Here is a 17,082-nt window from a genome sequence, read left to right as displayed (position 1 = left end):
AGCTGATGGGTTTAGTTGAGAATGGTGTCTCTAACGGGGTAACTGTCGCTGTAGTTGTTCCATTTGAAAGCCGAGCAGGGTAGTTACCTCCGTCCTGTAACAGCCAGTCGGGTTCTTACTCGTCTCCTATTAAAATTTTTATTAATTCTCACGTTTTTCCCGACAGCTCCAGCCCCGCCGGCGGAGTGCGGCCTCGGGCGGGCACGGGACTCGAACCCGCCGTCCTAGGGCTGCGGGGGGGGGGGGGGGGGGGGGGGGCGGAGCTTCTGCCCAACCGTCGCCCGAGGCGGCCACTCAACGGCTGGCGGGGGCGGGGCGCCGCCGTGACGTCACGGCGAGGGCGCCGGTGGGTTTGGCGGGGGGCGCGGAGTAACGGGCGGGAGCGGCGGGGAGGGTGAAGGGCCCGGGGGGGACCCCGGGCCCCGGCCCCGCCGTGCGGGAGGGGATGGGGGGGGCCTGCAGGCCTGCCCCGGGAGCGGTCGGCGGAGGGGGGCCGCTCGCCCGTGCTGGTGGCACCTCGGGGCCCTCCTCAGGCCGTGGGAGGCCGCAGGGCCGCGCCCCCGCCTCGGTCGCTTCTCAACGGCTTGGCGTTTGTCGTTCCTGCAGGGTTGCCGGGTCAGCAGCAGTCTCGGCGGGTAACCATGTAGCGCTTAAATCAGAGGCAGCCTCCATGCTGAACGTTACAGTCATAAATAGTTACCAGTATCCACCAGTGCCTGGTAGCGCTCTGGTCCCCAGACCCCTATGAATTCACCGCTGCCGCGTTCTGCTTCGCCCCAGGTAAAGAATAAAAGTACAGTTAACAATCGGAGCGCTCTATTTTGAACATGAAATTACTCACTGTACCGCCAACGGTTTCAGTCAGGGACCACAGGTGGTACCACAAGCATGAGGAACTTTTTGGAATGGTCTCTGTTTATAATATAAAAATATTTTAACTTAAATTAAAACGTCAAGTTTATTATCAGAGAATTTGTCGCTTCTTCTTTATGTTGAAATGTGTTCCATGTGTTACCTTTTACAGAAACTTAGCCCAAGCCTTGAGAACAGCACCATTCAGAAACAGAGGCAAGAACTCCAGTTTTTAATTGCAGAACTGAAAGATCGTGATAAGGAACTCAATGACATGGTGGCAGTGCATCAGAGACAGCTTCTAGCCTGGGAAGATGACCGGCAAAAAGTACTGACTTTAGCAGAACGATGCAACTTACTAAACAGTAAGTATTGTGTGTATAAAGAATAAGACCCTTTTAAGTCTTTTAAGTACGTTCAGGTGCTTAGACCCCTCAATAGCAGTTTTGCATCATACAAGGAACCGTTTCCTACTTTTTGGCCTTAAATTTGGTTGTCGTCTTCCTGAGATCAAAACTTCCGCGATGGTACTAAAGTGATCTGATCTTGAAGGGGCTTTGATAATCAGATAGCTCTTTCTCGTTTGAATATGTAAATTGCTCCTGTGGATTCCTTAAAGAAAATCTGATTAAATAAATGTGGGGAAAGAGAACAATTTGCAAACATGCTGGTGTACTGCAGAGCTTGTGCTCTGACGTTCTGCTGCGCAGCTCTGACATCATCCGCAAGCCAACCGGCGAATCACCTGGCAGCTCTGAATAGTCTTGTTTCACAGCCATAGTAGAGAGGTCACCACAGAGTTTGTATTCCATCTGACCTGGGTAGCTAGGGAATCCTGCGTCAGAGTATGCGATGCGAGCATCCGTTCCTGAATCGCAGGATTTTGAAACACTGGATTAAATTGTTTCTGAGATTTGAAAAATTGCATGATAGTGAGCTGTTTTCTCACAGATACCTTGTCTCCTTTCTTTTCAGATGAGCTGAACAAGAGAAATGAAATTATAAAATCACTGACCAAAAGGTTAAAGTTCTTAGAATCTCAGCAGAATGACAGTAAGACAACATTTGAAAATACACAACAGAAGTTTAAAGAGCTGTCTCAAAAAGTAACAGATGCAACTGTTCACTGTCAGGCTCTGGAGGTAGGAGTTGAGTAATGGCCTGATTTTGCAGTCCATGTATGTACAGAATGCCAGTGGCATTTGTGAGTTTCACTAATGAATAAATATTTCATATTAAGGCTCTTGAGTTGCATTTGTCTTTTAGTACAGTAATGTTAGATTAAGATAAGGCTTTGATGTGTTGGGAGGAAAAAAAAGCGGCAGAAAAGCTTTCTTAAGCTAGGATTTGGAGTTTGCTGTTTGTTTGCTTAGTTTTGGGGAGCACTGCTCAGAACCACTTGCCTCCAAAAATGTCAGGCGCTGTGATTGCAAAAGGCAGTGTTGGCCCCTGGAACGGTACTGGTACCTGCTTGGGAGGTTCCAGAAAGTTTGATTTACAGCTTTGACTACTATGATGAGCTGTAATATTCTGAAAAAGGTTTAAGGATATAAAAATAATTGGTATTTAAGGGTTCTGGATTTTTTTTTTAAGTGATTTGGCAATGATGTGTTTATTGGGATAATTTTTTCCCCTGTATGTAATACAGTAAAGCAGTATTGTGTGCTTTCATCTGTCTAATCGGCTTGACTTAAGACATGCAGGATATTAAGATCCTTGATTGCAAGCACGTGTGGTTGTAACAAATTGGGGAACAATGTTTACTCCAGTCCTCTTTTCTCCAGATCCTCACGGCTTGCTCAGAATCCCACATTGCCATTCATGATGTTTAAATAAAGTTGTGCACACATTTACTGGAAAAATAGCAACTCTGAATCACTGAAGTAGTAGCTGACACTCTTACTTCTGTTCACTAGGAGAAAAATCAAAGTCTCCACTGCTCAGTTTTGGAACTGTCTGCTAAAACAGGCCAGCTGCAAGCGAGAGAACAGGAGCTACTTACTATGCTTAAGCTGAAGGTAACATCTGTCGTCTCATCAGGCACTAAATGTGGTCAAACTGCAGTGGAGTTATTGGTGACTGTACCGCAGTGGTTTAGTCACTGTTGATCTCACTGCTGTTTAATTCTTAGCCTTGTTTGAGAAGGGAAAAGTGGTCAGCAAACAATAAACTGGTTTATTTTCGTAAACGAGCTTGTTTCCCGGCTTTGATTTACTTATTTTCTCAAGAGCTCAGAAGAAAATCTGTGAAGTAGCTATAACTACTGCAGTAAGATGTACTGTTGTTTTGTCAAAATCCATTCATGAAGATAAAACAATAATCAAGAATACGTTCCATTTCGTATTTCAGGATGAGGCTATACTTGAAACAACTGATCACATTACTGAGTTTACATCTAAATTCAAAAAGCTGGAAAGTGCATTGCGTGCAGCAAAGATGGAGGAATTCAGTCTCAACAAAGAAAAGCAAGACCTCAAACTGAGACTGAAAGAACTAATACTTGAAACAAATAAGCTGAAAGGTAAATGTTTATACTGGGCACCTAGTTTAGTGTGGACCAGCATGATTCCTTTTCATTCTGGGAAATACTACATTTTGTTTTAAAGATGACCTCTGTGAAAAGATGAAAGAAAATAATAAGCAGCAGGAAGAAATCACTCACCTCAAACAAGAAAATGGCTGCTTGAGGAATGAGCTCGCACTTATTGGTAAGCGTGGGCAGCTGGCTTTTCATGCCTTAGCTTTCAACAGCTCAAGAGACTTCTAGACAACCACAGTTCACTAATATCTGTGAAGGGGGCAGCTTCTTATCTACCTTTCTTGCAGTTTAATAAAGGCTTTGTGTGTCATTCTTCCATGAAAGCAGTATCTAGGGCTTCTGCAGGGACAGTTTATAAAATCTTGTAAAAGCACAAAGTTCACCAATATGATTACGCATGGAGGAATAAATAGCTCAGAGGATTCTCTCTCTCTTGAAAATTTTTGATGCTTTCGTGACTCCTGTGGTATTAACGCAATAAATGGGGGTGGCATTCTCCCTTCTGACACAGGTTGCATAGAAAATGGTGACCTACCGAAAAGAAGCCACATGCAAAACCTAAAGCTTAGGCCCTACGAAATTACCAGCCCCTCCGCTCCCTCTGGTGTTTGTATGGAAGCAGTATGTTTACAAACCATCTTTTTCTCTTGCTTTTCTTTAACTGATGGTTTTGGTTTAGACTGGTTTAATATGCAGGACTTGGAAAACTGCAGCTTGCTATCTGTTGATATCTTCGCTTTGGTTTTGGGTAGAGAGGAACTCTTCTGTGCTGCAGTGGATAAGAAAGGCAGGCTGATGGTTGCTGCAGTATTCTTACAGACAAGCAATATATACCTTGAAAGATTAGGTGATGAAAGATGTCCTCTGCTGTGAGGTGATTTACTTGCCAATCGCTTTTTATCTGCCATTACCTTTGCCAAATATTGATCCATGTCTCATTATTTTAAAAACAATAGTAATGGGAAGTATTTCCCAGCGCTTCCCTGCACAAGGCATGAATTGGAATTAATTACTGAATTTCCTTTCCATGGAAGAATGTTAACATGAAAAAGTAAAATGAATCAGTCAATGAAGCAGAATAATGCTGCTAGTAAAATAAAGCTAGGTGCTGGTGAAAAGTCCAAGGAAAATACTTGATCTTTTTAGTTGTCTTACGGTTTTTGTGCTCTTTTTATTTGGAAGGGAAACAGATCCCATTGATCTTAATAAAATGCTTTTGTTTTGGTTAGGTACCTGTTTCCACTGCTACAGACATACGTGTTAACAAATGTACTTGCTTTGTGTCTATTCGCTTTAAGTAATTAAAAAATTGTATATGTTTTGAAACAGTTGAGAAAGCAAAGAGAAAGGATCAACTTCTTCAGTTTGCCAAGTCTAAACAAGCGCGGACTGACACAGAACTGTCAAGTTTGCGACAGGTACAAACCTAATTATGTTTCTACTCTGAGATTATGAAGGCACTTTTCAATAACATCAGATCTGCCTGGAACAGTATAACAAGTTTGATCTAGCTGTTCTTAATTAAGAAAAAAACCCAAAATTTGCTGTTTCTGCCTTGCTGGGGTCCCTACAGAATGTTGATTTTTGTTGTTGTTGTTGTTGTTATAATTAAAAACCCATGGTACAAATCCTTGTATTTACATGTGCTTTTAGCCTTTTTTGTATAATTGTATTTACTTGGTCCTACAATGAGTGTAATGCCACCCTCACAGCAGTCAGATGGGGCACCCTGTTGAGGTAACAGTTCATCGGTGCGTATGTATAACCCGAGAGTGCTAGGCTCGAGGAACCACGTGAAAGGCAGCGGGAGTGGGGCCGGCTGCCTCGCACACATGCCCAAGGTGAACTCACGCAGCGTAAAGGGGCATGGTGTACTGAAAGATCTGTTTTTCAAGAGAGACTTAGAACTGGTGTTTTCACCTGCACTCATTTGAGGTTCTCAAGGCATGTTCCATTTTTTTTTTTTTTAATTGCAAATAATTGATCGGTATGTTACCTTCTACATCAGCTTTACAAAAAATTCCCTGCAGTGAAAGCCAAATGCCATGATCGTCATTCATGTCCTGTAATTCTGCAAACCTCTGAACAACGTAATAACAACATGTATTGAATATCAAATAACAGTAATGATTTTGTATTTATGGTTCAATGTGGTTCCATCTCAGAAGAACACTGCAGTCTTCTAAGAAAAATACTGTTTATTGCTGCAAAATGTTATTTTCCTAAATACATGCAGAGGTGGCCCCTTAGATTTGAAAGGCTTTGACAATAGTTTGACTACAGGTGTTGGTTTATAAAAATGTTTTGAGGATATTTTTGGAAGACAAGCAATGAGTTAGTGCCTGATGACAATGTTCCTGCACTCCAGACTTTCACTAATGCGCGTTACTATCTTTAAACAGATCTACGTAAAACAGCAGCGTGACTTGCAATTTCTTCATGTCAATTTGGAGAGCTCTCAGGAATTAAGGCAAAAGCATGAAAAGGCAGCACATGAAAGGAGGTAAAGTAATTTTTTTTTTCTCTTTTTTTTTTAGTAGTTTACTCTCAGAAAGAGACTTCACTGTTCAGCCACAACTAACATCCTGAGAGAGATGTGTGCTGTGTCAAGATGGCTTTGCTGGACTCAACCACAAACGTCCAGTGAAGTTGTCAGATACCTTTTTTTAACTTGGTCAGGAGACACCATGAGTATCGGTCACAGAATAAAGCGTTGTATGCAGGCCAGACAGTTAATGATTTTTTAAAAAAATTGAATAGTCTGGAGGTAGGGGTGTTAATCTGGCCCGCTACTGCTTTTGTTTAAAAATCAAAGTTTATTTTGCTTTCAGATTAGGAAATTGGTGCACACCCTGGAGGCTCAGATAGAATCATCACACTGTATAAAACATGAGGGAACTCTCAGACTGATTTCGGAAAGTAACAGCCAAATCTGGGCAGACTTCTGTCGGGTTTTGGCAGGATACAGCTGCCTGTTGGCATATGAACTACCGCAGAACCATGGCTACAGCCTCTGGTTAATGTATAGCTTTAACCTTGAGTACAGTTATGTATGCTCTTTAAATGCAGTATTTCTGACTGTTTTCTTTATCATACCATTGTAGCATAGGTATGGCATTCTCTGCCCCTGAAAGTAACAGCGAGACAGACACGGTTAGGACTGAGGGCACCCACGGGATATGCGAGGAGTGTGGAACTGCACAAGTTCCAAAAAGTAGGGTAAAAACCACCTCTGAGATGTGTGAAGTAGATAATAGACTATTACTGAATGCATCAGACTTGGAGGAAACTACCTCAGCGTACTTAAACCAGTGTCAAAAAGTTGTGAAAGTCTTGGCTGTCCTTACGGAAGAAGAAGAAGAAAAGCAGGATGTTGCATCAAGCTCCGATGAGCTAGGCAGCAAAGTATTTTGTGAGGCAAACAGCACAAGGCCATTGAGTAACAGGGGAATTTCTGAGAATGGAGTGGAAAGCAGAGACCAACAAACCTTTGAGTCACCTTTACCTGAATATGAGCATTGGCTTAACGTCAGTTCTTGTGTAGATTTGCAAAGTACTTTGATCCAGAACACCATCACATCTGACAAAACTGATAATGAAAATAAAACCTGGGAAGAGAGAACTGGAATTCTGTTTGGCCAAAAAAGCAGAGAGACTCCTGTTGCAATTCACAAGTCTGAATCTGATTCCTGTAGTAAAAACTTCATCATAAAAAAAGATGCATGGTGGAAGCCAGTATCAGATCCGGAATGGTTGAAGATTTTCAAACCCATAAAAGGAGATGGAAGTATATGGCATGGAAAAGATTGCGACTGCCTCAAGACTGCACAAGAGATGAAATGTGCCAGCTCAAAAAGGTTATGTGCTTGTTACATTTAAGAAATAGATAGGTACAAGCCAAAGTTACGTAGAGACTTGGGTGTATGAGCTCTCAATAATTTGTATTATCTTAAGTGATGCTTGAAGTAACTGCTGTTTTAAAACTAGTCTACCAACTTGAAAAGTAGTAAATTTAAGTAAGTTAAAATAGCTCTAAGGTATCATGATTCTATTTTTATGCATTTATTTTTTCGCATCTCTTATCCCCAAGAGCTGTGTGGGTAGGAGAAGCTGCAATACCACATAACTTGCCAAATAAACTCATTGAGGAAAATGCAGATTTAAAAAATCTTCAGATTTTTTTGAAATTCCAGATGTTGCTTGTGAATCTGGTGGGTAAAATGTGTTCTGACCAGAGTTGGACTTCTGCAGTGATGTTTCTATAAGGCAAGAAACAAACCTAGATTTTGTCTGATGCTTTAGTGACTGTGTTATTTCTGTTGAGAAATCACACGGTGGCTGGGCAAGAATGTAGGACACAGCTTTTCTGCACAGGCTGCTTTCCTCACTCAGGGCAAGAAAATGAGATGGCAAGATTTAAAGGACGGCAATCTGTCCGCTCTCCAGTGCGTCTTTGTTCATGGGACTCGATCCCTGTGTTTATACTGGGGGCGGAGAAAAGGACATGTGGTTGGGGATGAGCAGAATGAGGTTTCTAATGCTGAGAAGTGTCGGAAAAATACTCGGGTGTCCCAGTGGTATTGGAAGGTATCCGAGATATAAATGCTGCTTCGCATTTATAGAAGTGGTTTTATGCCTGCACAAGCAAGGGCATTCAGAGCTGTGACTTTCTGTGGGTTTGTTGTGTTGGTTCCTCTATTTCCTTTCCAAAAACTGACTTACCAGCTCTATTTTAGAAGGATTTCTGAAGTTTTACAGAGATTTCGTAGCTGCCTTTTAGACAGAGAAGAGAAGGAGTAGCAGCTTTTCAGCTGGTAGTTTGACAAATACGGTGAATGAACAGCTGTTTAAACCTGCTAAGGATTTTAGCCAGCAAGTCTGCCCAACATCCAAACAAATTAATGTTATGGAATGGAAATATCTGATGTACAGACGCTTTCATTCTGTGTTGCTTTTAAAACAAAAATATTATAGAAATTGTTACTGCAGTGAGACAGACCTGTTCAGAAACAAGGTGAATGGGCAGCCATTGAAAAAGAATGCTGTCCCGGCACATTCCCACACAGCTTAGCTGAGCTTCACGCTGTGTGTGGACTCTCTCTAGTTTCCACTGTCCATAAATCATTAAAGACTCCATTCCCCTTACGTCTACTCTGACGTCTCTTATCTACTCCCCCAGCAGCACAAGTGACACGCTGCCATCCCTCCAAATCTCTTTTGAGGCTGAATCATGAAAACTGCTTTTGCTTTTTGTCTTGTCCTTAAGAGGATTTTAGGGGAGAAGGAACAAATTCAACCCAGGCAATGCAGATAGAGCAGATATCCTTCAGTGAGGGAGGGCTGCTCTACCCATTTGGGATTTGCTGCTGAGCTATCAAGTTTTCTTGATGCCCACATTTGGTCCTGGGAGCCCTGATAATTGGGGATGGATTGACTCAGTGCAAATCCCAGGCGGTCTGCTTTCCAGCCTCTGCTGACTCTGACTTGTCACCAAATAAATTCTCGCCCCATAAATGGGAGGAAGGCCGTAGTATTGCAGTCTTCAGCGTGGGCTTCTTCTTAAGGCATTAATGGCAGAGCCCAAACACAGCATTCCTTCTGGGACTTGAATCTGGATCCTCCAGTTTTCCATTGCTGGCTTCGTAGTGCTGATGATGTATTTTGTGTGTAGGGAAGGGTGCTGGCACCTCCCTGTCAGCCCAGCAAATATTTTTGACATGAGTTCTTGAATTCTGGAACAGCCGACAAGAAGGCTATTAACACAGTCAAATAACCTTATCCAACTGCAAGAGTGATTGTGAAATACTGTAGCGCAGGAATCATTTCTGTGTGCTCTGACTTAGCGACTTCATTTATGTTGGACCAACATTTGCTGCCTTTGGACTTGTATCTCAATTCTGGTTTTAAAGATGGAGCGTCAGCAGTTACTTGTTCAGTGTGCTCCGGCTGGACTAAGCCACCAGTTCCTTGAGCCATCTCCCTCCCTCAAAATCAAACCTGTGTTCCCCCCTCCCTCCCAACCTGTGTATCCTTCAAAACTGGCTGTGCCCATTGCATTGCCTCGCATCCCCTGCTTCTAGGCTGCTACAGCTTGTTCCCTCACATCTCTCCAGAGCCCTTCCTCGTCAGAAGCTCACAAACATGAGCTCTTCTCTCTTAAAAGCCTATTGTATCCCGGTGTTTTACAAGAGAAGTGAAATGAGACACAGCAGACAGTTCTGAGCTGGCATCTCTCACAAGGACTTTTTCTTAGATTGAATGTCGTTCAAAAATAAGCGTTTTTGTAACAGTCTTGCCAGGTATGGAATGTGTTATATCTAGAGAATGTTTAATGAAATGTTGTACATTTGAAGACAGTATTTTCTTTAAAATGTACGTATTTTTTAATTATTTACCCGCTCTAGGCAGTGCTAGCACTGCGCTTCTGTTTTGTTCAGAAGCGTGATGAATACAGAGATGTTTTATTTGGGGAGATGGTCGCTATTGTATTTACTTTTAAAAAACTGTATGAAGTGGAAATTAGCAGTTGAAAACGAAATTCGCCGCATAGCTTGTAACTGCAAGCAGAAACCAGGGCACGTCTTTGTACAAGCCACAGACAGCACTCAGTGCTGTGTGAAAAGACAGCACAGGGGACAGGTGATCCCAGGGGAAGAGGGCTTAGGTAGGGTGATCAAGATAGTTTCTAATGTGCTACAGCCTTTATTAGTTCTAGTCTTAATTTGTGATTAATTGGTGCTGGAGCTGAGTGAGGGATTTGGTACATTTTGATAAAATTGTGATTTAAGGAATTGAAATTGAGAATGTTTTTCTCTAGGGTAGGCTATAATAAAGTTAACTTTCAGTTGGGAAAGGTGTAAGAAAAGTTTCAATCGTCTGACATGCATATTAAGAGCTAAAGACCTTTCGTATTAGGACAAGCTTGGGATGGCTGTGAGTCAGTGTTCGGAAGGTAATAACGTGCAGGGTGTGATTTGTTGCTTTAACTGTCGTTTAAATTGCTTTTCCGATATTCCTAAATACACTCAGATACACTTAGTGCTAAATTAATATTTTGGTTTGCTTTAAAACCTAGGGAAAGATGTGTGCCAATGGATCGTATTCTTCAACTCTGCACTGAAATGGTAGTCAGGCAACTGAGTTTTGGGCTTAATCACAGTTTGCCCCAACAGCACTTCACTGTTTGCTGCTGTATTTAAAAATAAATAAAATAAAGCCTCTTTGGGAAAGCTCTCCTGTGATCTCTGAAGTGAGATGATGACTTTAAAAGGCTGTGAAATTCCCTTGAAAAGTACAGCTACAAATATTAATTTGCTGAATGGTTGATTTAAAAAAAAAAAAAAAAAGGGAGTAGGGTACGAGAGAAGGAAGAGTACCAGAGTATTGGGAGGAACTAGCTATTGCCTTTTGTGTGATCTTTGCAAGGTTAAATAGATACTCAAGCACGTGGTAATGTAGCTGTTCTTGAAACTGGTTGAATGTCAAACTGTTACCCTCAGAGGATGAAACTGATCTAATGAAGCTGTTAAACATGGGAACCACTCTGAGGAACAGAGTAATCTCACGTGCTTGATGGTTTTCTTGGCTCAGGGCCCATAATTATTTATGTTGTCCCATGATTTTCCTTGGAAAGTTTAAAAAGGATGGTGATACTGTTTCCAGCAATGTCTTAATTTTTTTAACAGTGAAGAAAATGTGGATCTGAATTCTTTTCACTTGGATTCTCCGTGTTTGACATCCACCCAGAAAGGAGACAGGCCTCAAAGATGTGAGAAATTCTCTGATGAAGAGTTCCCTCTGGAGATCAATAGCCTTTCCGTGACTAAGCCAACAAATAGATGCTGCAGTGCTACCACGGACCAGGTCAGTATTTTATTGCAGAATGTACTTGAATTTTAAGGGGAATTGTGACTGACGATAGGAAAGCAAATGTCTGCCGGCGTGGAAGAACTAGGGACTTGAATGATGGGACAGCAGGCTTAAAGCAAAGGTGGTAAAATATTTTTTTTAAATAATTCCTTGCTGTCTCAGTATGTCTTGGACAGCATAAGTGAGTTTAAAAAAAAAAAAAAAAGATAAGCTTTCAAAACGAAAGGCTTTAGGGTAATGGATGCTGGCTAATTGGTAATTCCAGTAAAGCACAATATCTGAGTACACTTGGACACAGTTATCACGAGCTATTGGACACTGTTTCTTTCTTGTTCTGCCTGGTTTTCCCTCTTTCTCCTGTCTTTGTTTATTCTCCCCTTTATCACTGAAGTACTGCTGTTGTGTGCGCTGCGTATACATGCATGTGAAGATAGGTTAAAAAGCTGACACTAGGAAAGACCTCTGCGTTTATTAGAAATACCAGCATTTAGGCAGAGCCTGGAGCAGTGTTATGTTGTAGTATTTTGAACTGAGACATTTCAAAATGAAAGTGATGATTCTTGATATGATTTAATCCTTTGATGTATTCAAAAAAGATCGTTTCATAACTTTGGCTCACTTTCTGTCTCCTCCAGGACACCAGCTCCCCCATAAGTAAGCTGCAGCATGCATTGGCCAAGTCTCGACAGATGGTTGCTGATCTGGAGCTTAGCACTCTCCTCCACGCGAGCCCTCGCTGCACTCCAAACAGCAGCAGCATTAATACGGTACATATTACTCCCCTATGACTAGATTTAGGTGGCCGGGAAGAGTGATTGTGAACATCCTTTCCCTTATGCTTGACTTGTGCTACGACGTTGTAAACAATATCCTCCTCGTGCTTTGCTAAAGAGAAAATTCCTGCATGCCTTAGCATGAAGTACTTGAATTTTTTTATAGGATTCTTTGTGGCTCCTCAAGGTCATGACAGGATTTATCTTTTGCATGTGTCTAAACAGATGGAAGAAGTCATTTTGGAGCAAGCTGTAGGAGGTCTAGAAAAAAGCAAACACAAGTATGACTTGCATTCAGAACTGGCTTATTACGCTAGGTATATTTGTGGGAAGGAGGACAGTATAGGAAGTAGGTGATATATAGAATAGTTTTGTATGTGAATTTAAACCAGACTGTCAGCTTAAATAACTTCAGGGTTTTTGTGGGTTAATAGTTTTAATTCCTTCATTGCAGCGTCCGAGAAGATAGTCAATAACCTATATGTAGCTGTCATGGCAATGTATTTTATGAGCATGAACACTGCTAGGGAGTTTCTGTCTTGAGTATGTGGGCAATAGGAGTAATTGGAGAAGGGGTCACTTGTTTCTTTTCATAAATATCCTTAAGAATTTCTGCCTTGTTTGACAAGGAGATTGTACCACTCATCACTAGAAATGAGGAAACTTGTGCTGATAGGTATCACAAAGGGAGAATTTGGGCTTTTGGTTTTAAAGCAGACTCCTAATGAGAAGGCTGCATGCTGAAACCTCAGCTTTCTCCTGAAAGGTATTACCTCTCTCTAAAAATGTTGCACTCCTTATATCCTTAGATGAACTTGACCAGAACAATGTTACTGTAAGTAACAGACAAAGTAATTTTGATAACATTCAGAACCATAAAACCTTAGCTGTGCTGGGACTGACTGACAGGGTATAAAGGCTGTGTGCCAGCGTTTGCATAAACTGAAAGGATATTTTGTTCAGCAGTTCATCTGCAGGATTTCATTCAACGTGAAAGACAGCAGCAGCGTAGTCTTTTGCAAAGACTGTCTTGTAGGAGGGATTCCTGAAAAGCTCTCTGCAAAACAGTGGTTGCTTGTGGCTCTTGCCCAGCCCCATCAGCTGCCTGGCTCCTGCTTACTGGTTGGCACGTCACAGCTCGGCTAAACCGGCTGTCCTTTAGTAGCGAGCGTGACTCTGCTTTATAACCTGATACTGCATTTTTGAGCTTGGAAATTGGCTTCTCATTCGGAACGGTTGCTTTAGTGGATAGAAAATAAAGCAGGCTCGTGTTTACTGGCGGGGGCAGCTTGTGAACCACATCTGTAGAACTTTGATCTACTTTCAGAGTGGTTCTGGGCAAAAACTTGTCAAGCGTGTTTTAGTTAATCTATGCAGGCCAGCTAATCTGTGCTTAAAACCAGGTTTACCTGAGGCTGTTTTAAGCTGCGCTTTAAAACATAATATATATCAAATATAACCCTTAGAATTTAATCAGTAAGAATTTCTGCGTGTTGGATTCTGTGCCCTGCCTGGGGGAGGGAGGAGAAGAGGGAATTAAAAAGTGTATCCTTGCTGCTCGCCAGTTTGAACCCGGCAGCTCTGTAATTTTTATTATCTAAGTTCTTTGATTTCCACGTAGTGTTTTTGCATTACAATATAGACAACAGAACTTGCAGAAGCTCTTCACAGAACTCAGTTATCTGCTGCAGAAGAAAGAGATGCTAAGCTTCCGTTCTTTTCTCTATGATGTTCTGTGAGTATGAAGGTGTTTTCAACTTGATTTTTTTTTTTGGTTGATTTTTTGGTTTCCCTCTTTATAAAATGCCTCTGCAATATTAATACAAGTCTATGGACTTCTGAGGTGACTATGGACATGTATGGTTTAGGGGTGGACTTGGCAGTGTTAGGTTAACGGTTGGACTCGATGATCTTAAAGGTCTTTTCCAACCTAAATGATCCTATGATTTTATGAGCCTGGCACAAGATTCTAAGTGCACTGCTCTGAATGCATTTCCAATAAAACTCTTGTGAGTACTGTAACAGCAAACAGGTATTAAGGCAGCAAGTAATTCCTTTAGTCAAATAATTAAACTTTTCTCAAGCATGCTCCTCATCCTCTGGGCAGTCAGATCTCACAGCTCCATTCCCGAGTACCTGCATACTGCTTATTGTAGTTAAAATCCTTCTGTGTGTTACAGATAACAGGATCAATTGTTGAATAAGAGATTGGGACGTGTTTTTCAGTGCCGCAGCCAAGCGCCTTTTTAGCATATTGTTCCTGGGCTCGGAGCTCCAAAAGTAGAACGTATTGAATAGAGCTGTTTCAGAATATAAAAAGCAGCCTTGCCCATAGCAGATTGTTTTTTCTTTTTGAATCAGGAAATTTCTCACTCTGATTATTTGTTCTACTAAAGGGAATTGGATGCTTGCAATAGGCACCATGTTGTCTGGTTCTGAGGACAAAAGGGTAACCAGATATGGTTAAAATACCGACCACCACATGAAACTGAATAAGAACTGGCAACAATGGGGGGAAAAATCGACACAAAAAGAAATCTTCCAGTGCTGGCACAACCCAAGCGCATGTCTGCAAAGGGAAGTTATTACGCAGCAAGCTGGAGCGTGAAGCTGCGTGGCACTGGATTTCTCATACTGATCAACTTCGATCCAGTGGGGAGCTGGTGCTCAGTTCTTCTCTCTCGGTATATTCAAACGGCAGTCCCTGAACTGTTTTTCCCCCGTGGAGCCAAACCCTCTGGGCCCCTGGGGAGTGGCGTTGGCTTGTAGCACCCTCATGTTCTGCTGTGTCTGCATTAAGTCTGGAGACGCGAAGTCTTCTTGCAAAATAAGTTGGGTCTGCTTAGTGCACGCTAATGGGGCTCTCGTAGGAAATGGATGCTGAGTAGCTGGAACGCCGTACCTTACTCTGCTGTAAGGTTGCTATGTAGAGAGCTCCTCTTTTCCTAAAAAGAGCCCTAAGGTAAATGAAGCTGGAGGTTTTATAGATCGAGGCCGGCACTGTGACTTGCATCCTGAAACTACTGATGTTAAAAAGTTTCAGGAGCAAATCCCCAAAATTGCTGAGCACCATGCTGATACAGCAAAGCGGTAAGCGTACGCTTAGCCTACAGAAACAATCTCATTTGCTTCAAGTGAGAAAGAACTGGTGGAACAAACGTACCCACAATTCACTGTAGATCCATGACAAGAATTAGTGACTGTGCAGGTCACTGGCAGCTGCATAATGCCTACTTTCTTCGTTTATTAAAAGGCAGTGAATCACTGTGATCAGTTAAATCCAAAGCAGCTTTTGCAGAGTTGGTAGCAGGTCCAGAAATAACTAAACATTTGTGCAATTTCATATAGAGAAGTGATTGAATTGATTTTGGTTGGGTTTGGGTTTTTTTTTTTTAATTGCTTTGAAGTCATTTGAGGGCAGGTGCACCGATAAACATTAGGTTAATTTCCTAACTCGCTGGCAGTGATGTAGCCATTTTCATCAGTCGGTTGTTTTTCCTTTAGAGGGAGATCGGGTGGGGGAGAGTTGAAGAGCAAAGGAGGAAAGCAATCAGTAAAAGGATACATTCAGGTTTGGACACCGTAGCATGTGCCCCGGCTGGTAAACTGCCTCAGTGGCTGGCCGGGGGCACAAAGATCACTCCTTTTTGCAAAACAAGCTGGAAAGATTTTATTTCATAACACTCCAGTGGCGTCCCTGCGACCGCTGTCTTTCTGTGAAGTGTTTTGTTTACTTTTCTCCTCTGTATATTTTTACTCTACGTTTTCATTGTCTGCAGTGTGAAAATTTATATAGTAAATTGACATATATGCGATTGCTTCGTATATTTTAGAGGAAATGTTCCTGCATTTTAATAAAAATCTTTAATTTTCTGCAGTGGATGAAGAAGTTTCCAATACAGAATTAATTTTGAGAACCGAAGATCATCAGCCCGTCGGCTGCAATGGAAAGTTACCTAATTCTTTCCCATGGTTCTGCGAGTGTTTCAAAGACTCTCAAGTGGCAAAAAGATGTGACTATGTGGGAATATTTTTTATCTTGAAATAAAGCATAGAATTATGCCAAGATTAACAAAACTATTTTTATAGCTGAGAGCTCAGGTTAAATACTAGCTTGTTTTTAAGAACCTTAAGTGTGTAATTGTTACGACATAGGAACTATTTTCCTTACCTTGTTTTTTTTTATGGTGGCTCAGAAATATTTATAGAGTATGACACAGCCAAGCGTTTTGTTTTTTTTTTTTAGTTTATTGTTTTTGTTCTGGAGTTCGTGCCATGTAGAGAGAGATGAATAATGTTTATAGGAAGTTCCCAATTAGTGTTGTAACCAGGAAATGCCTCCTACATTGTTGAAATGGGAGAGCTGTCACCCACAAGATGGGCAAAACAACTCTTCCCCGGTCAGGAGCCATTTATTCTAACAAAAGCTTACGACAAGATCAGGTGCGCGTACGGGCTCCGGTAGCGCTGCGTGGCTGCAGCCAAGCACGTGACCGGCTTTTTAGCATTTAAACTGGTTTTATCTTTGACTATTGGGCAAGACGTTCCCGTTACCACAATTTGAACTTATTTTTTAACTAAAAGATGAAATAAGCTAATAAAGGTGACACCTTTACTGTATCTTTCTTGCCTGTTTAACACGCTGTCCGACACATTTAGCATTTAATTTATGACGGTTCTCCGGGACATAGGACACCAACTGCCAAATACACGAGTGGGCCACTCGGTCGGGTGGGGTTTGCGAGCGGTTTGGGACACCCGTGCGAAGTCCACACCGCTGAGCGCTGCGCCAGCGTTTTTGCTGTGTGGGAGCAGCTAAGGGGTGGGAGTCTCTCGGTCTCTCAATTAATTGCGGTGAAATACAACACTCGCGCCATGGTTTCCCCTTGTTAACTCTTTCATATGATTTTCCACTTTCTCTTTAATTACCTAAATGGCAGCCTGCTTTCCTTCGTGTACTAATGGCCTCAAAATTAATCGACTAATTCTGATCATAGCTGCTGTCCTCCAAACTCTTCCCTTCCCCGCCCGCAAGCATTACCCACAGGG

General features: G+C 42.0%; 1 protein-coding gene across 4 annotated transcripts; it reads left to right on the top strand.

Moving 5' to 3' along the window:
- Positions 1–478: 478 nt before the first annotated feature.
- Positions 479–16,688, top strand: CCDC62 (coiled-coil domain containing 62). 4 transcript variants are annotated; one of them, XM_076352711.1, is made up of 13 exons: positions 479–780; positions 1,025–1,217; positions 1,828–1,994; positions 2,769–2,870; positions 3,202–3,373; positions 3,459–3,560; positions 4,721–4,809; positions 5,794–5,894; positions 6,496–7,248; positions 11,077–11,254; positions 11,896–12,027; positions 13,676–13,768; positions 14,430–14,766. In XM_076352711.1, the coding sequence occupies exons 1-12, from the start codon at positions 745–747 to the stop codon at positions 13,760–13,762; spliced, it is 2,112 nt and encodes a 703-aa protein (XP_076208826.1). In that variant the 5' UTR covers positions 479–744; the 3' UTR covers positions 13,763–13,768; positions 14,430–14,766. The 4 variants fall into 4 exon arrangements, with proteins under 4 accessions (XP_076208826.1, XP_076208828.1, XP_076208827.1 ...); XM_076352713.1 differs by lacking the exons at positions 3,459–3,560; positions 14,430–14,766 and adding an exon at positions 15,912–16,688; XM_076352712.1 differs by lacking the exons at positions 13,676–13,768; positions 14,430–14,766 and adding an exon at positions 15,912–16,688.
- The last annotated feature ends 394 nt before the right edge of the window (positions 16,689–17,082 follow it).

This window comes from Aptenodytes patagonicus, chromosome 15 (genome assembly GCF_965638725.1).
Source record: "Aptenodytes patagonicus chromosome 15, bAptPat1.pri.cur, whole genome shotgun sequence".
In the NCBI taxonomy this organism is placed as follows: Eukaryota; Metazoa; Chordata; class Aves; order Sphenisciformes; family Spheniscidae; genus Aptenodytes; species Aptenodytes patagonicus.
Note: the sequence above shows the minus strand (reverse complement) of the source record. Positions and strands in the feature narration are given on the sequence as shown.

Coding starts and splice junctions, on each gene's coding strand:
- CCDC62 (XM_076352711.1), top strand. CDS start 745: ATGAATTCACCGCTGCCGCGTTCTGCTTCGCCCCAG. Junction 1,218..1,827: donor ACGATGCAACTTACTAAACA/GTAAGTATTGTG, acceptor CTTTCTTTTCAG/ATGAGCTGAACAAGAGAAAT. Junction 2,871..3,201: donor TTACTATGCTTAAGCTGAAG/GTAACATCTGTC, acceptor TTCGTATTTCAG/GATGAGGCTATACTTGAAAC.